General features: G+C 52.9%; 1 protein-coding gene across 4 annotated transcripts in view; it reads left to right on the top strand.

Moving 5' to 3' along the window:
- Positions 1 to 26,913, top strand: part of SMAD3 (SMAD family member 3) — a 119,601-nt gene that overhangs the window by 82,893 nt on the left and 9,795 nt on the right. For 2 of the 4 annotated variants that reach the window (XR_014137797.1, XM_078448768.2), the window contains exons 2-7: positions 10,029 to 10,222; positions 10,399 to 10,530; positions 11,886 to 11,960; positions 14,768 to 14,818; positions 24,249 to 24,461; positions 26,694 to 26,831. Coding sequence is in view for 3 of the 4 variants with exons in the window: in XM_078448768.2 (XP_078304894.1) it covers positions 10,029 to 10,222; positions 10,399 to 10,530; positions 11,886 to 11,960; positions 14,768 to 14,818; positions 24,249 to 24,461; positions 26,694 to 26,831 (803 nt within the window). In the remaining variant the exon portion in view is untranslated. Of the gene's footprint in view, positions 1 to 2,654; positions 2,758 to 10,028; positions 10,223 to 10,398; positions 10,531 to 10,837; positions 10,937 to 11,885; positions 11,961 to 14,767; positions 14,819 to 24,248; positions 24,462 to 26,693; positions 26,832 to 26,913 lie in introns of those variants that run through there. The other 2 variants (XM_078448769.2, XM_078448770.2) reach the window with 2 other exon arrangements.

Below are 26,913 nucleotides of genomic sequence, written 5' to 3'. Positions count from 1 at the left end.
AGGCAGACATCGACTTAGCCAGAACTTCAGCTGACCAGGACGCTTTGTTCCCTGAGTGTTAGGACTCTGTGGTTTGTCACCCGCAGCCAGGAGACTCAGCACAAAACTCCCGGCAGAAGTTCTGCCCAGAACAAAGGATGCTTTGGTGTTAGCTATGTTTACCAAAGGGAATGGATCCTGGGTGAACCCCCAAATCAGATAACCCTCTCAGCAGGAGTGTTTTCTGGGCTTTCTCACTTACTACTCTGTCAGATCGTTGTCCTGGGTTGTCCACGGCACGGAAGAAGGAAGGGCATGTTCTGATGGTTGCGTGCTAAGAAGCAGCAGAGAGGGAGAGCTCTCAGGCCAAATGGAACCAATGAAAGGGGACTTTTAAAATCTCCACAATTTTTTTTTGCCTTCTGAGGTAGGTGGTCTGTTTCTTAGGCAGTCTGCTGAGTGAGCATATAACCCAAACTTGAAGTCACTCAAACCTTGCTTTTATTTCGCACCAGAAAAACAAAACAAAAAAAAAGAAAACCCACATATAACGCAAAGCTCAAGGAGAGTATAGTATAGGGGCCCCTGGGTGGCTCAGTCACTTGAGCATCTGACTCTTGATTTGGGCTCAGGTCATGATCTCATGGTTGGTGAGATGATACCCCAAGTTGGGATTCTCTCTCTCCCTCTCTCTCTGCCTCTCCCCCTCTTTCTCTCCCTCTTTGTTTCCCTCTCACTCTGTCTCAAAATAAGTAAGTAAACTTTAAAAAAAAATATTTTATTGCAAGTGAGTAGACACATGGCTTGATTGTTGTCAGAAGGAGGTAGGAGAGGCCTCATCCCACTGGGGCGGGAGGGGAATGCCTCAAACGTTCAGCTGCAGCACCCATGTTCAGGGGAGTAATGGGCATGGGTGTATGTTTGTGGTATAACTAGCAACCCCAAGATGGGAAATAACCCCTTTTTCTTACACTAAGACATAGCAAATATTAGGGGAACAATGTCAAAGTACAGAATAAATTGAGTTGAAAAGGATACCAAAGGTTTGGTTTTGGGGGTTACTGTGCTAGTTGAGTCACTTCAAAAAGTTAACATTTGGTTTAGTAATTGGGGTAAGTCCACATGTAATGCAAATGGATTCTAAAAGTCTGTAGGTAGGTGGTTCTCCATAAACAAAACCAGTCCTTCTGAAATGGTTACCTCTTCTCTTGGTGTCGTATTCAAGGTCAGGAAATGGTCCTTATGCCCCTTTTATAGTCAAGAAAAGAAGTGTCACATAGTGTGTCCTCATTTTATATTAAACCTTGGGCCTAGGCAAAGTTGGGAAAGCTTGCAAGCACTCTGTCTCTCCATCAGGATGTGATGATAATGATACCTACAAGTTTATCTCAGTCAGCTAGCGTTGAGTAACAAATGCTCCAAAAGTTCAGGAGCTTAAACCAACCATTGTTTGTGCTGACTCGTGCTTCTGTTCCTCGCATGGGCTTGGTGCCTTGTGCAGGTCTGGTCCTGTCTGTCCCCCCTGTGTTAGATCCTGGGCCCGGGTGGAGGGGGAGCTCTGCTTGAGGTGAGGTGTGAGAAGAGACCAGCAGAATCACATGATGGCTTTGATCTCCTTTGCTCCTGTTCCGTGGGCCAAAGCTGGTCCATAGCCTGGCCCGAGGTCAAGGGCTGAGGAAATACACTACACCCACGGTTAGGAGGAGCGGCAGAGCCATCCAGCAAAGGGCAGGGATACAGGCAAGGTGACTAGTTCAATCTGCAGTGGTCATCGAGGGACCAGCATGGTGCCTGGCAAATAGTAGTAGTAATAACTTCTGTCACTATTGTTGTTATTACTACTTAATGGGCAAGTCCAAAAAGAAAGGTTACCTCTGAAAGAATCCAGAAAGGTTAGTATTGTGCATGTTAAATAAAATTGGTTTCAACTGGAATAGGATGAGGTCAGTGAATTTGCTTTCCGTTCACTTCTTTGGCTCATGCCTGGAAATGTGACACATGTGGTCGTGTTCAGTCAGTATCTGCTGAGTGGTAAGAGGTCAGTTTCCCTGATTGGCATGCGGTGTGGGACAGCAGAAAAGGCACTGTTTGCCCTCCCTCTCCTCTGGTTCTCAGCACCGGCCTGGGTTTGAATCTTGGCAGTTCTATGACTTGAGGCAAGCCCCGTAAATTCTCTGAGCTTGGTGAAGGCGGGGTATACTGGCGCGTTGCCATTTTTGCATTCTCACGTAATAGCAGTGTGCCTGGCACATGGTTCATGCTGAATAGATCTTGGTGTGCTTCTGGAACCTGTGTGCTCTGTTCCCAGTCTTCTCCTGGACCCCCGTGTCCAAATCCTCTGATGTTACATGCTGTCCCCAGATGGCTATGGGTAGCAGATCACTGGCAGCAGGGGATGTGAACGGCATGTGGCAGGAGGTGGGCCCGGCCCCACCCTGTCCCCCGGGAATGCTCTGGCCGTCTCTACCTTACCGTCGGCTCTGGGCTCTGGCATGACCACATCCTTGGCTATGGCTCCCGCCACCATTTTGGGATATTTCACGGGTCCCACTTGGAGCCAATGGGAGGAAACCTAATTTCCTGCCACAGGAAATAGTTCGGCTGGTGAAGAATATATTTAAGGATTAAAACCTCTGTCAGACGAGCTGGAAAGGGTTGCTGGAGAAAGACGTGGAGGTCTCTCATCAGGAAGCCACTGGGTGTGGGAAGAGATCTCCATCCTAAACGGGGAGGAGGCCCAAAGGCCAGTTCCTGGGACTGTGCTCTTAGCCTCAGCAAGTAAGTGGTTTTGGGCTACAAGGAAGGGCTGGGTCAGGGAACAGAGCGGGTCATAAATAGATGATCTTCTGCAGCGGAGCATGTTCATGGTAACATCAGCTCAGAATTAAGACCTATTTATTGGATTTACTTAACATGGGCCCGCTGCCCTGTGAGCTTGGGAGGGTGTATACTGGACACATCAGCTAAATTAGATCCAGCAGCTGAAACTCCCAGTTTGCTATTATGACTCGGGTAAACATTGGTGAGGATTTTGAGTGGGACAGAGGGAGAGAGGCTGCCAGGGCTGGCTCTGGGCGGCCCAGACCCTGAACTAAGAGGAGTAGCTACAGATGCCTAAGGAGAAGTGAACGAGATGCCCTCCCCGTTGTACGTTTGGGAGTCGTATGGCCCAGAAGCAGGGGCATGGGCCAGATGATTTCTGGAAAATACTGCCAAGCCAGACTGGTGGTCACATGCTCGTGAGCTGGAGACAGGGACGGTCTCCCTGCCATCAGGGCCCAGCCTGGCAGCCAGAGCTGCTGGTCTTTCACAGAAGCCCGATGGCAGACTGCTGTGTGATCCCAGGAGAGGAACCTTACATCTCAGACACACCGATACACAGTCACTATGAGCCTTGCCTTATAACCCGCACCGCACTGTGTACGGGCTGTGCTGAGAGTCAAAGAGCACAGAAGCCTTGAGGAAATGAGAAGCACCAGGCCAACTGAAGCCTGTCCGGGGACAGCCAGGCTGTGCACCCACTTGTCAGAGCAGGGGAAGGGGCTGGTGTTTTTGAGTTCCCTACCGTGTACCTTACTTTTGCCTTATTAGAAACAATAATGACCGTAGATGGCTGCTGGTTACCGTGTTCTGACTCCATGCTGAAGGCTTTCTGCACCAAGTAGCACTTAGTCTTTCCAGCAATTGAATGGAGGGGCTTACATTTCAGATGATAAAAAAAATTAAGACCAAGACCTTAAGCAGTTTGTTTAAGTTGATACGGTTATCGAGCACGGCCAGTCTTTGAATCCAGGTTTATCCAAGTCCAAATCCCCAAAGCTCTTGCCTTTTATTACTATTTTTTTTAATAATGGGTAACCTACAACAAACTGCACGTATCTTAAAGTGTACGATTTGATAAACGTTGACATCTGTGTGTACCTGTGAAACCACTGCTATGGGGATAGTCAACATAGCCTTTAACCCCTAATAAGCCCCCACTCCCATCCCTTCACCCCAACCCCAGGCAACCACTGGTCTGCTTTCTGTCACCCTGGAGAAGTTTGCATTTTTCCTTTAAGTTACTCTGTAATTTGACATAAACAGAATCACGTCTGGCTTCTTTCACTGGGCATGAGCGTTTTTAAATTCATCCGCGTTGTCGCGTGTATCAACAGTCCGTTCGTTTTCATGAAGCGGTGGGTGGTGTTGCTTTGTGTGGATACGTCCCAGTTTATCCATTCACCTGCTGATGATAAAGGTTGGGTAGTTTTCAGTTTGGGGCTATTGCTGGCGAAGCTGCTGTGGACATTTGTACACAGGTCGTCCGATGGACAGATGTTTTCACTTCTTTTGGGGAAGCACTTAGTGGAATGGGTGGGTCATATGATAGGCTTATGTTTTGGACTTTTTAAGACACTTGCAAACTGTTTTCCAAAGTAGTTACACCATTTTACATGCCCACCCAACAACGTCTGAAGTTTTAGTCTCTCCGTGCTTTCACCAGCACGTGGCATGGCCTTTAATTGTAGCCATTCATTCGAACAATTACGAAGTGGTGTTTTGCCATGGTTTAAATTTGCCCTTCTCTAATGAAGGGTGATGTCGGGTATCATTTCATGTGCTCACTGACCATCTTTATACCTTTTTGTGGAGTGTCTGTTCAAATCATTTACCTGTTGTTGTTGTTTGGTTTTTTTGTTTTTTACAGTTGGGTTGTTTGTTTTCTTTTTCTTTTTCTTAATTTTTTTTTTAACATTTATTCATTTTTGAGAGAGAGAGAGAGACAGCATGAGCAGGAGAGGGGTAGAGAGAGAGGGAGACACAGAATCTGAAGCAGGATCCAGGCTCTGAGCTGTCAGCACAGAGCCCGACGTGGGACTGGAACTCACAAACTGTGAGATCATGACCCAAGCTGAAGTCAGATGCTCAACCCATTGAGCCACCCAGGCACCCTTGTTGGTTTTCTCAATATTGAATTTTCAGAGTTCTTTATTCTGGAAACAGGCCCTTTATCAGATGTAGGCTTTGCAAATAGTTTCCCCTAACTTAGGATTTTTTATTCTCCAAACAATGCCATTCAAAGACCAGGAGCTTACATTATGATGAAGTCCAACTTGTCAACTTTCTTTTTTAGTGGGATGTGCTTCTGATGTGGTATCTGAGCAATGTGTGTCTACCCCAAGGTCACAGAGATTCCTCATGTATTCCTTGTGTATTCTCCTGAAAGTTGTGGTTTCAGGCTTTATCTCAGGACCCATTTCAATTAATTTTTGCACAGGGTGCAAGCTGTAGGTTGAAGTTCATTTGTCTCCCATATGGACGTCCCATTGTTCCAGCACCATTTGTCGAACAGACGGTCCTCTGTCTACTAAATGGTCTTTGGACCTTTGTTGAAAATCAGCTGCCCATATATACGTAACCGTTTCTGGACTCTGTTAGGCTCCACTGACGTGTTTATCAGTCGTTTGCCATTACCGCACTGACTTGGTTACTGGGCTTCCCTTGATTTTTAAAAACTCATTGATAAATAGTTTGTGTATACAGTTGACAACTTGAAGAAGTCTTTCCTCAATTTTTAACTCCCATTAATTTTTATTTCCAAAAGTTTTTTTCATAGTTTGTAAATGTTCCTGTTTTAGGATTGTAATATTTTCTCTTCCTGAGAGTAGTTTTTGTTTCATTTTGTTTGAAGGTTTTTCTGCTCCCTGTATTGTCTGAGACTTCCTCCTCACCCCCGCCCCCCCCCCCCCCGCCCCCTTATTTCTGTCTCTGTGCCTTGTGTTAGAGGCGTTCTCTAAATGGCTGAGGGTTCTGGCTGTGCATTCATATTTAAGAGTGAAGCGGTAGAAAGCAGATTGAATGCTCTGTTATGTGTTGGCAGGTAAGCTCCCCTATATATATAGTGAGCTGGCAGGAACCGGGCTGTTTTGTTGAGGGTTCCCCAAATGTCAGTATTGCATGTCTTAAGGGCTGAGCTGTTTAATTTCTCCACAGGTAGGGGTCAGGGGCACGGACCTGCCCGTCACAGTCCTGGGTGCCGAGTGACGTCAGTCACGACATCCTGTTTCCAGCCCCCGTCTGACCTTCACCCCTAGCTGTGCCCTGGTGGCCCCATCCAGAGCCCTGCTCTCTGGTTCATTTTCTGCAGAGAGCAAACCTGTCTCTCGCCGGATTGGGGGGGGTCCTGTTTGCAGGGGCTCAGGGTGGAGAGCTGATCTGGCTGCCTTTTCCATAGACTTTAAACCCATCCTCCTGTTGGGTCCTCCTCTTGAGAAGTGTATGGTGCCTCCAATTCCTGAGTCTTTCCCAGGTTCTGAGGCACGAATGGAATCACTTTTGTTGGCTTCCTCTGACAGGTGCTTGGTTTCAGCTCACTCCACTCTGACGTCTGTTCCCCTATGGCCACGTTTCCATGTCTACACTCTTCTTGTTATCTTGGGCACAACAGAGATAGACACATCCTTTCAGGTTGTTGTATTTAATGGAAGGACATTTCTTACCCTCTCCCTCCCTCCTCCCCTCCCTCCCCCTGACCATCCATTCCTCACCCCTCCCTTTCTCCTCTCTTCCTTCCCTCTACCAGCCTCTTCTGCCCCCCCCCCCCCCCGTAGCCCCTCCCCTTTGACCTCTTTCCTCTTTTTTTCCCCCCTCTTCCTTCTTCTTTGCCTGGAGCCTCCTATGCCAGAATTCTTCAGGGAGACAGCCAAGCATTGTATCCTCAAGAGAAAACAGCCCATGAAATGCAGGCAGGATCGGATGTGGAATTGGCAAACTGAAGTTTTCGACCTACAGAGGCAATAAACCTGTCGTCCTCCTTGATGCTCCTTCCCGTCCCTCAACTGCAAAAAACCTATAGAGACCGTATCACAGCCCGCCCCACACCCCGACCTTGGCCCTAGTGACCCGTATTGTGTCAGAGTTGCACGTTTACAAGGCGGTCCCATTTCTACCTACTCCACGCCCTTTCACCCCTTGCAGGCCCCTGAGCAGGTGTGAGTTCCTGGGTCTACTCCAGTCTCTGTCGAGTGAGGTGTCCTGGTTCTGGGGGTTTCAGATGTTAGGGCTGTGTGTGAGGGTCTTGCCTCATCAGGAGTGCTCAGAGTATCCTGTCCCCTCTACCTCCCCTTCCTAAAGGCTCAAACTGGGGTACAGAGTTGTCAGGAACTTGGCCTTATGCTCACTGTCCCGGGCTGTCGGCTGCATGGAAGCTGAGACCTTTCTCTTGTGTTGTCCTCCACTGCCCCTGCTCTTACCCTGTATTATTATTTTTAAAACCAGAGGGTCACCCCCTTGGATCAACCAGGTGGGAAGGGGAGGGGCTCCCTCCATAGCCCCGGTCCTCCCTCACTGCCCACCTGAGCCTTTCTCCAGGGCCTCCCCCTGAAGAGGCTGCTACCGTGTCCAGCTGGCTCTTAGCTGGGGCTTTTGTCAAACACCAAAGAGTGAATGTGGCCACTTTCCTCACCTGCGGGCACTTAATTGGCTTTGCTAGAGGATGGGAGCAGCTGAATAACTCTGTCTCCTCTCATCACTTCCCACTCTCCCTTTCTCTCCCCCCCAGCCCTCGAACTCACCCCGTTTATCTAGGGCTGCTGTCATGTGGAATAATAATGCTCACTGACCTCCAGTGGAGACTGAGCTGTGGGTAGTGGGTGGGGGGAATGTTTGCATTTTACAGATGAAGTAGCTGAGGGTCCCAGAGACCTCATGACTTGCCCAGTGTTGTCTCCCAGCTGGGAGAGGGGAACCCCATCTTGACCCCAGGCCACATGACTCCATATCCGGTAGTGTTCCTTCTCTACCTCGGGGGCGAGTCCAGGCTGTTCTCTCTTGTTCTGCCTGGTAATTACCGGTTTTTGGCCGGAGGGGTTCCTTGGTCCAGGGCCCCATGGGAGGGAGGTAATTACATCCTTTGAGATGCCCTTCGTCAGCAGCTCCCCGTCAGTCCCTGTGACCAAGGCTTGTGCTGACCTTTGTCCCTTCCCCGTTCCCAGGCCAGTGGCTTAGAGTTTGATTGGATTCCTATTTCTTTCTCTTCAGTTGGTGCATCCGGTTGCATCTGGCTAGGCCTTCCCTCGCGGAGTGCCCGTAAATTGTTTATTCAGGCAGATGGGTGCCCTCGGCCCTGGAGTGGGGGGAGGGAGAGCTTGCAAATGATTCTCTACTGCCTCCCACCCCCAGCTATTAAGAAAAGTCATACCCACTGACCAGTGAGGTCCTAGCATGGGCCTTCTTGTAGGGAGAGTAGTCCTCTGTTGTGTACCTCTTTATTCACATGCACGCGTCTCCCCCCACTCACTCTCCACCCCCATGGCCCCTAATCTTGTCCGCGCTGCCAGGATTTCATGCACACACACTCAGCTTAAACATCTCAGGGACTTGCTGCGGCTTTTAGGAAAAAGGCAGAACCTTTTGTCATTGCTCCCGAGGCGCTGCAGAGTTAGCCTGCCTGCTCCCCTGCCTCATCTTATGCCCAGTCCTCTCCCTCTGTCCTCCCCAGTCGCTCTGGCCCTTCTCCTGTTCCCTCCCTTTACCATATTCTCCACCCTTTTCAGGGCCTTCGCACATGTTCATCCCCCTACTTGGAATGCCCTCCTCCCATGTCCCTTTGCCCAGTTCTTCCCTGTCCTTTAGACTTTCAGGCCAACCATCACCTCCTCAGAAATGCCCCCTCCGGCCCTTCAGCAAAGCAAGGTCCCCAGGGTCGCATACTCTTGTAGTTCCCTGCGCTTTTCCTTCAGAACACTCACATAGTTTGTCATCGTAGCTGTGTATGATTATTTGATTAATACTGGTCCATTGGACTGGAAGCTCCACAGGAGCAGGGAGCACTCTGGTCTGTTTCACGGTGACCTCTTATCCCTCACCGCCGTGTCTCTAGCGCCACACAATAGTAGGACCTCATAAAAATATTTGTGAGATAAAGGATGGTGTGAATGGGATCGCCTCGCCTGCCTGCTACCGGAGGTCACCTTCAGGAGCCTTCTACCTCCCTACCTCACCCTTGTCTGACAGTGCATTCCTGGGCTCCCAGCTGTGCTGTCCTGTCACCTTGCTTCATCTTTCTTTTCATACAGATCACCTGGAGGTTTTATAAAGAGGAAGATTTGGATTTAGCAGGTTGGGGAAGCCTGTGAGATTCTTCCTTTTTAACAAACTTCTGTGGACCCGTGCTACTTGTCCAGGGGCAACACTTTGGCCTGGCCTGAGAGGTGGGGGCACCAGGTCACAGCTGCTCCAAGGCCACGTCACCACAGAAGACCTTGTTTGAGCTGGGACAGGGTGCTGTTGTTAGTGGTGTTCGGCCCGGCCAGGCTGGGGGCAGTTGCAGGACTGGGCCCGGTGTGGGGCTGCAGGCTCCATTCCTGCTGAGCGTATGCACCACCCCTCAGGCCTGGGCTCTGAACTAGGAGAGCACTGTGGATGGTGACAGCCAGGTGACACCTCCCAATGGCCCTCAAACTGAAAGCGATTCCCGAGAAGTTGGCAGTTTAGAGTCTTGCAACTTAAAATTCCCTTTAATTTCTCTCCCTCCCTCCCTGCCTCATCACAAATGCCAACTAAAAGGGAGAGGGACTCTTCTTGCTTTCTGACACGTGGGGGATTTGCTGTGTGAGTGTTGGGAGGGGTTAGCCGTGGCCTAACTCGGTCACTTAACAGCATCCCTGTGGCTCATGCACGCATGGACCTAAAGAGCCCCAGTGATCTTGCTCAGCCCTGGCCCCGTCTGCACACCTCGGTCTGGCCCGTGGGCCTTTGCAAGTGCCATTCCCTTCACATGGGGGGGTTGAGGGCTGGAGGACTCATCCCGGGGCCTGGTATAGTCGAGGTGCCCCCTGCCAAGCCAGGAAGGCCTCTGGCCTTCCTTGGTGGACGTCTGTGTTTCCCTCCTGGGATTGCTGCCAGCCCTGACAGAGACTCTCTGTCATGGATCTCTGGCCCATGAGGCTGAGAGAGATGAGGGCAGAGGAGAGAGCCCTGAGGCTCTGCAGACCAATCTCGAACTCGGGGAGAAGGCACGCCCAATCCACTTCACTGTTGCTCTTCACCTTTCCCCATCCCGGCAGGTCCCTGGATGGCCGACTGCAGGTGTCCCATCGGAAGGGGCTCCCCCATGTCATCTACTGCCGCCTGTGGCGATGGCCTGACCTCCACAGCCACCACGAGCTGCGGGCCATGGAGCTATGCGAGTTCGCCTTCAACATGAAGAAGGACGAGGTCTGCGTGAATCCCTACCACTATCAGAGGGTAGAGACCCCAGGTAGGCACCGCCTCACCCTCTCCCTGGGTCTGCAGCGACCTGCGTGTCCTCTCCATCCCCTCCCCGCCTCGTCTCCCCTTTCCCTGTCCAGGTGGGGGGAGAGGAGGGTGTGGCACTTGGAGGGCTTTGGTGCCACCCTGGCCTTGACGCCGATCTGCCTCTGCTCTTCTGGACAGTTCTACCTCCTGTGCTGGTGCCACGCCACACAGAGATCCCGGCCGAGTTCCCCCCGCTGGACGACTACAGCCATTCCATCCCCGAGAACACTAACTTCCCCGCGGGCATCGAGCCCCAGAGCAATATTCCAGGTAGGCACAGGGGTGCGCAGGGGCACGCAGGGGCGCCGGCAGTCCTCACGCCGGTCCCCCTGCAGCTCTCTTGGCTGTCCTGGGCTGCCCTGTCCCCCCTCCGCACACAGCGCTGGCCGGAGGGCCCCTGACTCAGAACCGCACACCCATTGGGAGAGGACCCGTGGCCTTGGCTCCCCGCTCAGTAATGATGCTTTTCTTGGCACGGAGGAGCGGCGGCGTGACCCTTCCGCCCGGCCTCGGTGCCGTCATTTATTTTGGAAGCGGAAATAGCAATGCTGTGTTTCTCTCACCGCCCTCGCGGCCGGGGCTGGAGTTTGGGCAGGATCCCCGACGACGGGCTGGGGGCCTGCAGAGCAGTGGGGGAGCCGAGGGCCGGGCAGCTGGTGTGGAGAATGGCCCTTCAGTAAGTAAGCCTGGTGGGGGTTTCAGCCTGGGTGGGGGCTGAGGCCCAAGCGGGAGTTTTGACTGACTGCACGGAGAGAAGCCGGCTCAGCTGTCAGAGTGCAGATGTTTTTAGAAGCCCTTCATTTACATGCAAATAATGTGTGAATCACCAGCACGCAGGGCGTCCAGGAAAACTGCTTGGCTGAGCTTGGGCTGGTCACAGCGGCAGGAATCCTGCCTGCCTTTCAGAGCGCTCTGACTTGGACAAGCCTCTCACCCTGAGTGAGTTCACTGTGCTGAGGTTGACTGTAGGCCTGTGCATGGGGCAGAGCCTACAGAGAGACCCCTTTACAGGCCCAGCCTCTTCCAGGTCCTTCACAGGGGGCGCTGGCTCCTAGGGGTAGGTCACCGTGTTCACTGCGCAAACGTTAGAGAGCTAAGTCACCGTCTGGGGTCATTCAGAGAAACAGATCATGGTCGCTGCTGCCATTGAACTTGAAGCCCACTGGGGAAGCCAAGATGTCCAATAGAGGAGTGACAATGAACAGGGTACCTGTGCAGGAGTAGATTAGCAGAGCCAAAGGGCAGCGTGAGGCAACTGCCCTTCAGAGGACAGAGGTGGGTGAGGCTCAGGCAAGTCCCCCGCCTCCCTGGAGGGGTGGGCTTACACTTGACCTTCTAGGGTGGGAAGAAGCTAGCCTGGCAGTGGCTCTAGGAACAGGTGTTTCGGTCTTGGGCGTCAGGATGGCATGAACAAAGGTGGTCACAATCCAGCCGAGGAGACGGGGGTCGAAGGGCATGAGGCCAGCTGGATTGAGGAGCTGGTGCCCTTGCTCAGAGGCCTGCAGTGCCTCCAGCACCTGCTGCTGGCTGGCAGAGTGGTGTGGACGTGTGACGGGTTTGCAGCAGGTGTCTCCGAGCTGAACCGTGCAGGCCCCGTAATGAACCACCTTCCTTCTGATTCCCAGAAACCCCACCCCCTGGCTACCTGAGTGAAGATGGAGAGACCAGTGACCACCAGATGAACCACAGCATGGATGCAGGTCAGAGTCTTGATCCTCGCTGAGTGCCTGCCCTCCCCCTGTCCCTCTACCCGGCATTTATGAAGCAACAACTAGGTGCCAGATGCCATCCCAGGCACTGGGGAGAGAGGAGCCTGAGCTGCTCAGTTTGTGAGGACGACGACCAGCAGTCACTGTGCCGTCTCATATATGCCCTGATGGAGGACGCCATGTGGCAGTGGGCACAGGGGAGGGCCACCTACCCCAGCCTGGGGAGGAGGTGTTGGGAGCAGAACAGTACCTCACAGGGTAGGTTTTTCTTGAGTCAAGTCTTGGGGATGGGTAGGTGTTGACCAGGCCGTCAGGCAGAGAGGATATGCTAGGTAAGGTTATGGGCATGGGCAGGATAGCCTGGTGCGTTCTGGTGACAGTGAGAGCTCTGTGTGGCTGGGGAGTGGCAAGAGACAGGAGGAGTGTCCCTCAAGGTTTCACTGTGGCCAAGAGCCACTGCAGGCTTTAAGCAGAATCTCCGCCTTGGTGAGAGCTTGGCAGCGGGGTGATGGGTGGGCTTGATCACCTGACACAGCTCGGGAGGAAAGGCTGAATGGAGGCGGGCAGGGTCTCTGCCAGTGGAGGCCCCGAAACGTCTATTTTTGTGTAGTGACCAAACGTCATCTATGTATTCCCGCCGCGAGGGACCCAGCCCAGTTGTCTCCAGCCACGTCTCCAGATGTTCCCGCATCATTTGTTACGGGACCAAATTGGCTCCAAAACCGGTGGCTCCTTGAAAGGAACCCCAGCTGCCACATAGAATGTGCGCGGCGCTGTGTGTGGTTGTGTGAGGAGGAGGAGGGGGCCGAGCAGATGGTCCGTCCCGGAGATCACGGGCATGCCTCGTCCACACGGAGCCCACCCGCCCTTGCACACGGCCCAAAAGAGAGTGTGCGGGTCCTGAAAGAGGCACACGAGGGAGACTTGCATGTTCGTTGTAAGCGTGGCTGCTTGATACCCGGCGTGGGCGTCGTGGTGCTTTGGGGTGTGGCACACACCCCCGGGAGTGGCTGACGACGCGCCCCGGGCTGCGGTGTGTCACAGGCCTTCCCGCACTCCGTGCCAAGCGACGGCTGCAAGCCTGCAGCTCTGGGATGTGGCACGGGAAGCAGGCCAGCTAAGCAGCATCTTTCCAGATGCTGCATTGCTTCTAACTCCTTTTCTCTTCCCTCCCTGCTCTTCTTTCTGTGTGTAGAATGATTAGCACTGTCAAAGCAGGGCCCAAGGAGAGGGTCCGAGTACAGAACGAGCAGCCAGCCACCCTTCTACCACCCTCAGCGCGCACTTCTTCCCCCCTCCCTGCCTTCCTTTCTGTCCCGCCCTCTCTGTCATCTCTTTTTTCTTCCTCTCCTCCTGTCAGTGTACCTGCAGGGCCCTGCTGTGGACGTCTGTGATGTGTCAAAAGTAGACGTTGGGCTCTGTGGACCCCCAGTCTCTTGGGGGGGGGGTGTCGTCTTTGCTCCTTGGCTTTCCACTCAAAGTTGTCCATTTGGAAACAAGTCCAGCTGCTTCTCTGCCAGCTGAGATGTGATAGTGTCTCAGTTGGGGTCCGAGGATGCCCTTGTCCGGCCCTGGGTCTCCCCCAACACACATGCGTGCCCTTCCAGACCAGTGAGATGGTCCCACAGCCTTCCTGGGCCTTCTTGATTTGGGCTGCCACAAAACAGGAAACCAGCATTTATTGAGTGCCTGCTGTGTACCAGTCATGGTACAGCCATTTGTCTATGCATGATCACGCTTCATTTCTACAAATCACACAATAGATGGCATTATCCCCATTTTACACCTGAAGGGAAATAAAAACCAAGGCTCGAGGAGGTTAGACCACTTTGCTGAAATCCCATCGCTGATACGCTGGTGACACGCCTGGACTCTGTGGCCAGGTTGGAAGCTGTCTTCCACGGCTCTTCCACATCCCCTGATGTGCTGGGTTCTGGGGGAGGAAGAGAAGCCTGTGGCTCATCCCTCACCCTCAAGGAGGTTACAGCTGAGTTGGGGAGCAGGAACAGACCCTCATAAACAAGGCACATATGCGCCCATCCTGTAGGGCTGTTACTACAGAAATAGCTGCAGCCCTCTTGGGTCCAGGGACAAAGGGATGAGCCAACTTGCTCTGTGGAACGGCACTGTTTGGTTTTTTTTTTTGTTTTTTTTTTTTGTTTTTTTGTTTTTTTTTTTGAAAGCAGATGCCATGTGGTTTTCTTTTTCTCCTGAGAGGGAGGGCTGGAGAGAAGGTAGCCGGGCAGGAAGAATTGGGTAGGTTTGGACACCTCCCCATGAGCAGCCTCATGTATTGCCTCAAACGTCAGTCTGGTTGCAGTCTGGTTGCAGAGTTGTAGGGTTTCTGAGGCAGCTGGGTGAGTTTCCTGAGACCTGGGGAAAGGGCTAGATTGCTATTTGAAGGGGCCTTCTGGGGAGCTGTGGCCCTACCTGTGTGGGAGGGAGGGCCTTCGTCGCCTGGGCCTTCCCTGTCCGCCTCGTTTTCCTGGGGCCATAGCTTCCAAGGAGCTCTGCGGCCTGTGCTGTGGGTTTGGTCCGGATCCTCACACCATCAAGTTGTGGGAGAGACCCCTGGGGTTAGCCGCTCATCTGTTTGTTCCACAGGTGAAGACTGGGGCCCAGGGAGAGAAAGCAGGGCAGGGACACGGGATCAGACCTCCTCCTGGGCTTTGGAGGCTCAGCCCAGGGTTTTCTGCCTGCTGTGTCGAGCTGCCCCATCTTGATGCATGTGTTCAGTAATTTGGTTCTCTAAGCCAAGAATGTTCTGCTTGTTCTCACGACTCTGTCTCACCTCACAGGTTCTCCAAACCTATCCCCGAATCCGATGTCCCCAGCACACAACAATTTGGGTAAGTATCTCTTCATCTGTAGGACTGTAACCCCCTCTAGCTGCAGCCCTGGCTGGTGGCCGGTGGGGGGATGAGGCCCTGAAGGTGAGGCTCTCCCCGCCCCTCACCATCAGCTCAGCCCAGCCCGTCAGGTTTCTGGTTACAGTGATTCTGGGGTCACCCACAGAATGGGGAAACCCGAGAAGAGCGGTGGCAGGAAAAGCAATGCACCGGGTTTGTATGTCCCCTGGGTGGCAGTCAGACGTGAGTGAATGAAAATCCCCCAAACCTTGTGCTCAGGAGATGAGACTCTGTGGTCAGCCGAGCATATGTGTGTGGTTTGACACAAAGCCACGGGCGAGCAGTGCAGACTCCGGCCCTGACTTCTGCCGGTTTGTTGCACGATACGCTTCTTTGGATTTTATCTGAGTATTTCATCTAATAATCATGTACTTTTAATTTAAAACAGCAAGATACAAGGGAATTGTGGGGGTGGGGAGCAAAATTGCCCATAATTCCCCACCCACGCACACGGGTGTTCTTTTGTCACGGTCCTCCTGATGTTTGTGGATCAGGCATATATATTTGTGCCTTGCCAATGGAGACTACAGTGTCCATCCGTGTTTCTCATTCTTCTCCTTGTTGTTTTGTAAGTGCATTTCCATATTTAGATGCCTCCTTTATCATCTCGCATTGTCTCACGATGTTTTAGAGCAGCTGGCCCATCATTTCCATGACCATCCCTCAGTTGTTGGATTTCTGGGCGGGTTGTTCTGAGATTCGCTTCTCTACTCCAGGAACACGCTTGGGCTCCAGCGTGGGGCCCGCTGAAGTGCTGTGAACAATTGAAATATCCATTTCGTTTTTATTGAGGGGAATTTTTTACGTGCTGGTCTGGTAGTCTTAGAAAAATGTGAGTTTGATTTTGTTTTGGCCTTTACTGCTGGGGTTCAATTTGTGGCTCAGGAAGAGAAAGCGTTAATATCCAAGCTTGGCGAATCAGAGGCGGTTGGCCTGGCTTTTGTTCCCAGTTGCTTCCAGTCCTTGACTGATAGCATCAGATGAAGAAAATCATTTGGAACGTTGGGAGATGCCTGAAAACCCTTTAATACAGGCTGACAAGTGGGCAGTGTGAGATGTGACTTCGGGGGAATCTGTTTTAACATCTTTGTAAGATAATATCACTGTGAGTCTTGGGCTGTGCAGAGGGAAGGTCAAATTCCTGATGTGAGAGGACCAATTGAGTTATTAAAAACAAACTCTGAAGGCTAGAAGCTGTGTTAACACTTGAAAAATTAAAGGCCAGGACTGTGAACTTGACTCTGGGTTTCCAGCTTTTGAGGCTGGCTGGTTTAGATTTAATTTCTGAGCTGTTTTCCCAACCGTGGCCAAGGCAGCATCATCAGTCGACAGACTCTGGGGCAGGCCTTTGCCTTTGAAGCCACACTGCCTGACTCCATGGTTCAGAATGAAAGTTGGCCCAAGTGGTGGCTTGCTGTGAATTCCTTTCTAGATTGTGTGAACCAGGATGACAGGATGGTTTTTGATCTTGGACTTGAGGCAGAGGTGTCCCATTGACCCAATTCTTCCTCCCTGCTGTGTCCCCTTCCTCAGGCCCCTTGTCTGAGGGTTGAGGATTCTTAGGTCATTTCTTCCAAAGGAAGGAACAGCCCTCAAGCCTGGCAGGCAGAGAGTGGGTGCCGGTCTGCTGGGAGCACGTGAGTGGGGCAACAAGTCAGCTGACGAGTCAGTGTTGGGACTCACGCTGAGACACCAGTGTTTCTCCTCTGCTTGCCCAGGCCCCTGGTACCTGCCTCTTACCCCCACCTTCACCCATTCAAAACTGCTGGCTTCATCCTGGCCCCCAAAATCTTACAGGCTCCTGGCATCCTAGCTGGAAGGAGACAGATGATGGCAAACATCTCTTGAGAACTTACTATTTCCTGAGTATTGTGTAGAGTGTTTCCTGCGTGAGAACTCAGTCTTCATAACAAGTGTGTAAGGTAGCAGCGTTGGAATTTTTCGCTTTCCCGACTAGGAAGCCAAGAAACAGACTGGTTACCTAACTCATGCCGAGTCCCACAGTTAGTAGACGGAGAGGCTTTGAACTCAGACCTTCGGGCCCCAGAGCATGTGCGCTCATCTGTGGCAGGACCTGCTCCCCTATCACCATGTCCTGCCCAGAAGAATGAAGCTTCGGAAGGGTACTTGTTAACTTGTAGTTGAGGGCACTTGTCAGGTTGAGGACCCCCAAGTAGGAGCCCTGCCTGCCTGCCTGTCTCTTTCTTCCTCATTGATTCCCCAGGCACTTCCTACCGGTCATCTGAGTACCAGTCCAGGTGGGGGGATTTGAAGAGGAATCATGGGTCCTGCCATCAAGATGCTTATGGCCTTGTGGGGAGAAATAAGGCAGGCATCAGTGTAATTCTAAAACAAGTAGGTGCAGACTGAGGGTTCAAAGGAGGCATTGATGGCATTCCAGTGGGGACATGCCTCCAGGCTTGCCAGCATCCGCTGTGTAATTAATTCATGCAAGCAGCTTTTCTGAGTTCCTAGCAAGTACAGATGCTGGGGGTCTGGAGCTGGGGAGGACACGTGGGCACACACGGTCTGATGGAGTGGCTGGAAGGGTCTACGTCCACCTGTGATGCAGTGTGCCACGTGCCAAGAGAGCACGCACAGGAGAGGAACTGTGTATAGGCCAACGAGGAAAGTGCTGGATGGGGTAGGACTTTAGAGTTGCGGTCGTGTGTGAGTGGGGCCTGGAAGGACAGGTGGGATACTGTGAGGATGAGAAGGAGGGAAGGACATTGCAGATAGAGGGAAAGGCATGCAAGGGCAGGGAGAGCTCAGAGGATGGCTGGTGTTGTGGTTGGTTGGGATGAGGGGGGCAGATGAGGCCGAGAAGACTCCTGGGGGCACTGAGAAAAGAGCCCTGAATGCCACACTTATTGATTCCTTTCTTGCCTACAGAATGAAGGCTTTGGGGGAAGAGTGGTTGGTTATCTGATGACTGTTTCAAAAAGATTAATCTAGCCACTGTATGGAATTTAAAGTCTAAGGGAAATGGCTGGTGTCCAAAGGAAAAAAAAACAACCCAAAACTAAAAACAAAACAAAATAAAAAACCACCCCTTAGGAAGCTGTTAAACCAAAGGAGGCTGCCATGAACCCTTGGGAGAAATGGTGGTGGGGCTGGGAGGGGCATTGAGAGGGAGCCATGGGCCTGAATGAGCAGGTGCTTATCAACTAGCTTTAACTGGCAAGAGACTGGATACCTAGGAGATGGGATGGACTTGGGCTGGAAGAGGACAGTGAGTTTGCCTATGCTTAACTGTGTCCAGGAGGCAGCTGGGCAGTCAGGAGAGAGGTCGGGGCCGGACGTGCAGATTTGGAAGCCATTAGCCTGTGTGAGAGCCCTTTGCAAAGCAGAGTTGGAGAGGCAGGGTTTGTCATCACAGGAGTTTGGAAAGCCTGCGCTGTAGACCCCTGGGGCCTCTGGGGCGCCCACATGGTAAGGCCTCTGAGCAGTCCTGCAGAAAGGAGGCCTGTTGGGTTGAACATTTTGCCCACAGATCCAACCGCTGTCAGAACTCTGCTCTTCTGACCTGTCGGCCATCTCTGTAGGTTGGCCCCCTGGAAACACTGGCAAAGGTTCGGCTGAAGTCCTGGCAGTGGATGCACCAGGAGAGGGAAAGCCAACTCAAGAAGGAAAGAAGGCCAGAGAGGGGTTGAGGGGGACCCCCCATGAGGGAGGAAGGAGGGGAAGAGGCTGAGGTTCACGTTGGAGGGCTGGGCCCAGCCAGAAGCCAGAAGGAGGCCAGCGGGCAGGCCATAAGGAGAGGCCTTGAAGTGACACACAGAGTTAAGAGGAGTATGTGGGGGGGGGGGGGGTGCTGAGGTTGGTCAGAGGTGGGTGTGGGGAAAATAAAAGGCGAGATGACCACAGAGAAGGATGGGGGACATCTCAGGACATCTGATTATTTCCTGCAAAGAAATTACGCAGGAAGAGAGCAGAGGACATCTGGCTCGTTCTTATTCCCTCCCCACATCCAGGCAAGAGATTGTGCCTCCCTCCGCTGTGAGACCGCTGCTGGCCTTACAGGGAGGGGCCCAGAGGAGTGACTGACTGCGAGCCAGCTCAGCTTCTCGTCAGAGGCAGGCTCTGGGAAGACCCAGCGGCTCTGGCTTGCAGGGAAGGGACGTGAGCAGGTGATGTTCCTGTCACTACACATCATGCTAGCTGAGTCACCTGGGATTTCCTAAGCATTTAAGTCCAGGATTGGGCCAAATGGAGGGGAAGGAGGAGGGAAGCATAAAGAGGAAAAAGATAATGAGCTGGACCCTGAGGGTGAGTAAGTCGTTCTTGCTTTAAAGTGAACATTTGGGGAGGGGCCTTGACCAAGGGGAAAGAGGTACCAGGCAATGCCCTGGGGCAGTGGCTGGACTGGAGATTGAGGAGGTGATGGTTTCCAGAGTGCCTCTTGTAGAAGGTATCTTCCTCTCCTGCTAGGAGCGAGGGGCAGGGTGGTGGGGGCAGTGGGGAGACGCCTCAGCCTCCTGGGGCACCTGGGGAAAATAAACATTGAAAAAGGTTTTTTAAAACAAAATTTTTAATGTTTATTTTAGAGAGAGAGCTAGAGCATGAGTGCGGGTGCAGAGAGAGACAGAATCTGAAGCAGGCTTCAGGCTCTGAGCTGTCAGCACAGAGCCTGACGTGGGGCTTGAACCCACAAACCTCAAGGTCATGACTTGAACCGAAGTTGGATGCTCAACAAACTGAGCCACCCAGGTGTCCCTAAAAAATTTTATTTAAGAAATCACAGCATCCTAATGGCAGGAAGTCAGCTTCCAGCCAGAAGATGTGACCCTTAGACTTTGCCACTGCTCTTGGCTGCAGTGAACTGATCCAAGGCTGAAAGAGCGGTGGCTGCTTTCTGTGCTGTGCATACCTCATTTTGTCGTTCTCCTCCTTAACGAGCTAGGTCGAAATTGGGGTCCCGGGTGCCAGGACCCAGCCATCTTGGGCCCACAGGAACTAACCCTCAGAAACCCCAACTAATAAGGGCCGACTGTGTACAGAGGGGCAAGTGAAGTCTTGACGGCCACATAAGCTGGGGCTGAAAGGTTGAGCCTGGGCTGGTGAGGATCAGGCAGCCCAGGCAGAGGGAACAGTGAGGACTGGGGATGGGAGTGTGGCACCTCTGGGACAGGAGCTCAGGCTCCTTCCACAGGTGAGGGCCCAGACGAAGGCAGTGCATTCACGTTTTGACCTTTAGCCTTGTGGCTTTGGCGCCCCAGCCTTTGCCTGCTCCCTGCTTTTCATAGTAGAAAGCTAATTCCTGCCCCCTTCATCTGTCCCCCGCCCCCCTCCTTTTCCTTTACCGGATTTGGATCTCTTGCACATGTTTTTAATAGGCATCCTTTAATCCAAGTGTTGCCTTCTGGGTTTTATTCTGTTTTCTTTTCCTTAAACAAAACAGAAAGTCCATGCCAGCTTGGAATAGGGCTTAAAACCGAAGCCAGTCAGTGCCGTTAGTCTGGCAGGGGGCCAGTCGTGAATTAAGTACCCCATGCCACTCGAGAAGTCTGGCCGATCCCACACTGGTGGGGGCAGGGGGCCGAGAATGCCAGGAGCAGGAGGTTTCCAACACCTCTGCTGCGGGAAGAGTGATCAGCATAGACTCAGTCTGGCTGGGAGCAGGGCTATTTGAAGGGAAGGCCTTGGACATTGTTGTCTGCCACTCCGGGTGTGCTGAGTCTTGGGCCTGGAGAAACGAAACCACTGTCGTGGAGGCAAATCCCTTTATCCCTTGGAGTCATCCTCCCAGAGGAGTCTTTGAGTGGCAATATCTTCGGGTCCTTTTCAAGAAGCAGCCTTATGCAAAATTGCTTCTGCATCTGTTGGAAAACTCTTCAAATTAAGGCTGGCTGGCTTGATGGATGTGGGAGGAGAGGTTGCCACCTGGCAGATTTTTGTTCAAGATTTAGTGCCAGGAGAAGCTTTGATTCCCTTGCAGAACTGGTAAGCATTGTCTGTGCATAACCAGAGCCATACAGCATATTCTCCCTTTTTGCCTTGTCTGCTAGGAAGCTCAGAGCCAAGTTGAGTGCTCTCTGGGTCCTGTATATAATGTTATCTTTTCCAGGCTCCTTTTTATTTCTCTTGTACTTAATCATGGTGTGGCTAAGTCATTTAGTGGGGGGAAAAAAGAGGGCATACGTTTAAAAAGAGTTTGCCACTCAAGGCAGAACCCAGAAGTGGTGACCATACATTTTGGTCTGTAGCTCTTCTTGCAGAAGTGCCTTGAGGAAGCAGCTGAGAGGTGACAGGAGGGACAGAGGTGAAAGGCAGAGCTAGATTTTTGTTGTCTGCAGAGAAGAGTAAATGCCTAGCCGGGGTGCTGCTCCAGGTCAGTCCTGCTCCTGAACATAGGCCAGCTCGGCCGAACAGCACTCTGTAAAATGGCACCCTTCAGACTTTGCCTTGGCCTGACTGCACTGCTCCCCCACTAAACTAGCATCTTCTTAATTATGTGTCAGGCTTCTGAGTCCAGTGTTTTCCACCACACTGTCCAGTGTGTTTCTGCAAGCTACAGGGATGTTTGGATAAGGGCTCAGATCTGCTTGGGGGGCCCTCTTGGGTGAGGACCCCCAACCCCCTCTCTGATTCCGAGATGCCTCAAAGCCCACATTTCTCCACAGTGGTCCTGGCACCATGTTACCCAGTGGGTGGCCTGTGGCTTTTCTTCTTTTGATGGGTAGGCTGTGCCAGTGTTCCTGGGAGCCAAGCTCGCTCTCTTCCGTCTGGACTAAGCCAGAGGGTGCTGGACAAGGCTTTATAATTTGGGGTGAGGTCTCTTCTGTACTTCGCTGGGGAAGCCAGGGCCAGCCCAGACCAGCCACAGCTGCCTCTTTAGGCTGACCCATGCCAGACGCACAGTGACCTAGAGTGTCTGCACCAGACGTCTCCCAGTAAAGCTGAAGGCACTGTCCAGACCGGGGAGGTTGGCACAGCGAGGTCAGCCGAACCTGCCCCCGGGCAGTGGTGGTCAGCAGCCCTTCCTCAGTACCTCTTGGCCTTGTCACAGGACCCAACCCCTTGGAGTGCTTGGATTGCACTTGGATTTCCTAGGCATTTTTTTTCTCTTTTTTTTTTTAGGTTTCCAAAGCAACATAGCTCACATTTTAGTGACCACATTGTTTAGAATATAGCTTATCTCGCTGGAATGTCGAAGCATCGAGCGCAGCCAGAGCCGGATGTGACCGCTGTGGCTCAACCCATCCTCGGGGGCACAGGCCACAAGCCATGGTCGCTCTTGCTCCGGTCACTCCTCCGTCCCCCGTTAAAAGTAGCTTAGATCCCCTGCCTTCCTTGCTTCCTTCCCTCTATCCTGGGAAGAGAGGAAAGGGGCGAGGACACTTTGCCTTCCCTGCAGTGGAGGTCGGGACAGGAGCAGGATGTTCTCAGGTTCATGTACACAATCAGTTCGATGTTGGCAGCACCATTTATCGAGTGCTTGACGTGGGCCCAGCACCTCATGTGACTTCTCCCAATCTGTTTGCAGACAGCACCCAGTGGTAAAGAGGTTTCTCCACCTGGTGGCTGCAGGGGGAGATGTGGAGGCTGAAACTTAGAGCTGGACTGGTTCGCTGATAGTCACACGGCTGGTCCACACCAGAGCAGAGAGTGAGTTCTGGTCTGCCTGGCATCAAAGCTGGAGCTCCATGACCTGGTTAAACATCTAAGGCGGTGGTTTTCAACCAGGGGCTCCTTTGCCCCTTCAAAGACAGCTGGCAATGCCTGGGGCCATTTGTTACTGTCACAGCTTGGGAGGGGGAGATGTGTGTGTGCTACCGACCAGGGAGGCTACCGAACATCTTGTGACCTACAACGCTCCCCTCCCTCATCCCAGTCGAAGAATTATTTGGCCCACACTTTCTGGATGTGTGTTGAATGCAGGGATGGTACGGGTCTGCACCTCCTCCCACGTGTGGTAGGCGTTCTCTTTACCTTAGAAAAGGGGTCACAGGCATTGACCCCACAAGTAGATCTGGGCCCTTTGCCCTGCAGGGGGCTCCCAGGCCCCTCCCAGAACAGCTTCTGAGTTTTGTCTCTTGTCCTTCCCACACTTCTAAAGGTCTGGTGAGCAGAGATCCCAGTGGGTTCTCACTCCAGGAAGCGGCTCGGCAGGCAGTGAGCTGGGGTCCCTGGCCAGTGCTGAGACCTGGCACAGTGAGCCCTTCCTGTCTGTCCCTCACACCAGCTCCCACAGACGCACCCTGAGTAACCACGTGCCCCCAAATATGAGAGCCAGAGCGAGTGATGTGGCTAGAGGTCCAAGGGGAGGAGTGAGAAGGGACAGGAGACTCACCAGTTCTCCGACAAGGGGGTGGATTCAAGTAGGCAGCGAGAGAGCTATGGTACGATGCTCCAGCCCACGTGGTGGAGCAGCGCGGTGCAGGGGGGTGGCCGGAAGAGGCTGGACAGGAGTGCCGGGGAGTCCTGTTAGGATGCCGTGGCACTGACGCCAGGGAGGAAGGACGGGGGCCTGGCCCAGGGCTAAGCACGGACTTGCTGAGGGATGCAGGGGGAGGACAGGGTGCCTGGGCAGGTGTCGACCAGAGTGGCCACAGGTGACAGGAGGGCTAGGGAGTCACAGGAAAGGTGATGCGGGATCATGTGAGGGGGAACCTCTAAAGAGAACCAACTCCTCTCAAGATGGCAGTTTTGCTCTGAGGAGCCCTTGGTTGCGACCACAGACTGACAGCTAGGACAAATTGAGAATTTCTCTTAGGCGAGCCTGGGTCTTAGCCACCCCTCCAGACAGCATCTGGGTACGTGCGGAAGATCGTTTCTGTAATAAGAGACGCAGACCCGGTTCGCCGTGCAGACAGCACCTGGTGTCTGTGTGGTCACACCTGGCACCCGTGGAACCCCCTTGGCTGCCCCAGCCTTTTCCTTTCATGGGCTTGGATCCTGACTTGCTGCCCCACAGGCTAGGAGTGTCCAAGACTGGGCAGAGCCGAGAGCCCTTCTGGAGGCAGAGATCACTGTGGGTTGCTTCAGAAGAAAGGCTGGGAGGTGGCCGGGTAGGTGATGTGGCACGCCGGGCCTGCCCGGTGGGCTTTCCCAGGTGTGGGTTGATGCCTGGCCCTTTTGGGGTTTGTCCAGCGCCTCCTTGGAGACTGTTCCACCCAAGGCCAGCCAGGCAGGACAGGACCTTTATGAGCTCAAAACTAAATGAAAGTGGCATGTTTTTCCAAACACTGGAGGATTTTTTTTTATCCCACTGGATTCTGCAAGTTTAATATCCTACAAGGCACAAGGGCAGAGGATTGTAACACGCTCTGAGAGGCAGAGAAACAGTCTTACGGAGCACCCAGGGGACCTCGTTGAGGAGTATGCGACCCGGGGGCCCCTGACCCAGTCGCCTGATGTGTCTTCCCAGACCTGCAGCCTGTCACCTACTGCGAGCCAGCCTTCTGGTGCTCCATTTCCTACTACGAGCTGAACCAGCGCGTCGGGGAGACCTTCCACGCCTCCCAGCCCTCCATGACCGTGGACGGCTTCACCGACCCCTCCAACTCGGAGCGCTTCTGCCTGGGGCTGCTCTCCAATGTCAACAGGAACGCGGCTGTGGAGCTCACACGGAGGCATATCGGTAAGGATGCCATGTTTCCCCGCCGACCCCCGCCATGGCCCCAGCAGCCACAGTGCAGAAGCCACCAACCGGCACTGTGCCGCACCTCCGGGGAGCCTGGAGAGGATGCGATCCCCCAGCCCGCCCCCAAACTCTCTATGGCTTTGTTTAGGGGCCAGACGGGAAGAGTTCCTGGTGTTTGGTCATTCCCATTCAAACACACAGATTATGTCTGAAAATGTGAAAGCCACAGAGGAAAGCATTCACTTAAGGGAGGGGGCAAGAATGGGGAATCTATGAGAAGGGCGCATCTGCAACCCTCTTCATAAACGTACCTCGTGATCGTTGGATAGGTAGATGGGGTCAGTCTTGATGGGAGTGAGCTTTTCTTTGTTCATTTCCCATATGATTATTCTGGGCTACCAGAACAACACTGGTGCCGATATTCTGCCTTCGAACACCCAGAACATAATAAAAGATGGTTTCTAGAGGAAGAAGGCGGGTGTATGCCCCTTGGTTTGCTCATAAAATTATCATGCTAAGGATATTTGTAATTCTGTGACCCCGAGTCACTCACAAGTCCATGGAGATGGTATAGTAGGGTATTCTCAGTCCAGAGCCCCCGGGGTTGGCAGACAGGCTCCAGGGCTAGGGTAGAGTGGCAGGGGGTCTGGTCCTAAGTGAACCAGAGCACCCTTGATCTTGTCTGTATTATATCTTGGGCTTTCACAGAAGATTTCATTTGAAGAGAGGATTTTATGGTTAAGAAAAGTTTGGAAGCCATAGGTGTGGGCCCATGTGCTCATTTTCCAGGCAATAACCTGATGCCCAAGGAAGAGCAGAGCCTTGCAGAGGCTACACAGTGAGTGTGACACAGCCAGTGACAAACAGTCCCCTGCCACTGAGCCCACATCCTTCCCAGACAGCCTCCCCATGTGTTTTACTTTGAAAAAGATACTCATCCTGGGAGGCATACATCATTGTTTACTTATTCTCTTTATACTTTTCTCTATTTAAAAAAAAAATAACATCTTATTTTTGAGAGAGAGAATGTGTGTGAGTGGGGAAGAGGCAGAGAGAGAGGGAGACACACAATCTGAAGCAGGTTCCAGGCTCTAAGCTGTCTGCCCAGAGCCCGATGCGGGGCTTGAACCCACAAACCGTGAGATGGTGACCTGAGCCAAAGTCGGATGCTTAACTGACTGAGCCACCCAGGCGCCCCTACTTTTCTGTATTTTTAAAACTAATATTTCAAAAATTTGCCAAAACAAAACACATTTCCGTTGTTTTGGTCGGGGTCTCCCCATCTCTGCCCGTGACCTTGACTGACCTAACACCGTGGCCCCTCCTTATGGACTCTGACTCGGCCAGCACCCCGCATATTTGCGACACCAAGTCTTGCAGCACCAAACCAAGAAGAAATGGGGGTGCGGCAGTAGTGGGAGGAGGAGGTGGGGAGAACACCCAGTGGCCCCCTGGTTTCTATCCCACTTGACGTCGTGCCCGTAAACCCTGGCTCCGTTTTCCAGCCCTCTGGGCCTCTTCCCCAGAAGCAGCAACAGAGGCCTTCCCGTGCAGCAGAGGAGAACATCCCTGGCTGAGAGGAGAGCTCATTGTCAGAGCATTTACGTAACTGCTTGCTCGAATTGCAGAGGCAATTTAAAAATAATTCCTGTCCATCTGGAATGGATTTAAGAGATGAAGGAAAAGTGAATGATATAAACCTATGGTATGTTTCAGAAAAATGCACTGGGGAGGGAAAGGTACAGGAGGGGGCACGAAGCCATCCCTGTAAAGCAGGGCGCCTGTGAGGTCTGCTGCCTCAGGAGGAGCTCTGCAGGTCTGCTCAGTGAATTTGTGTAGCAGTAGCCGTAGTAACAGCTCGTACTTAGCGGGCGCTTGGTGTGGGTGGCACAACAGCCCTGGGAGGTAGGTATTACTGTTACCCCATCTTTCAGATGAAGAAACTGAGGCTCAGAGCGTGAGTAACTGGATGGAGGCCCATGGCTAGTCCGTGGCAGAGGCCGTCGTTGAGACTTACCCCTGCCCTCGCCCCTGGTCATCTCCGTCCTCTAGCTTGAGGAACCCTTGTTTTCCCGTGTGTGGGTTTAGGCTTGGGCTCTGGGTCCTGTTTGTCTGGTGAGGCTGGCGGAGAGGCAGCCCCTCCGAGCATCGGCTCAGCTCTGCCTCCTCGGCTGGCCTCAGCTGGCCCTGGGGCCAGACGCTGGGCCGGCCTGACCCACATCTCTGTAGGGCGAGGCGTGCGGCTGTACTACATCGGAGGGGAGGTCTTCGCCGAGTGCCTCAGTGACAGCGCCATTTTTGTCCAGTCTCCCAACTGTAACCAGCGCTACGGCTGGCACCCAGCCACCGTCTGCAAGATCCCGCCAGGTAAGAGCTCTCACCCCTGCCCCGCCCCGATGCATCTCTCTAGCCCCGGTGCGTGCCTGGGAGAGGTTTCTGCTTTCTTACC

The sequence above is a fragment of the Panthera onca genome, chromosome B3 (assembly GCF_046562875.1).
Source record: "Panthera onca isolate mPanOnc1 chromosome B3, mPanOnc1 haplotype 2, whole genome shotgun sequence".
Classification (NCBI taxonomy): domain Eukaryota; kingdom Metazoa; phylum Chordata; class Mammalia; order Carnivora; family Felidae; genus Panthera; species Panthera onca.
Note: the sequence above shows the minus strand (reverse complement) of the source record. Positions and strands in the feature narration are given on the sequence as shown.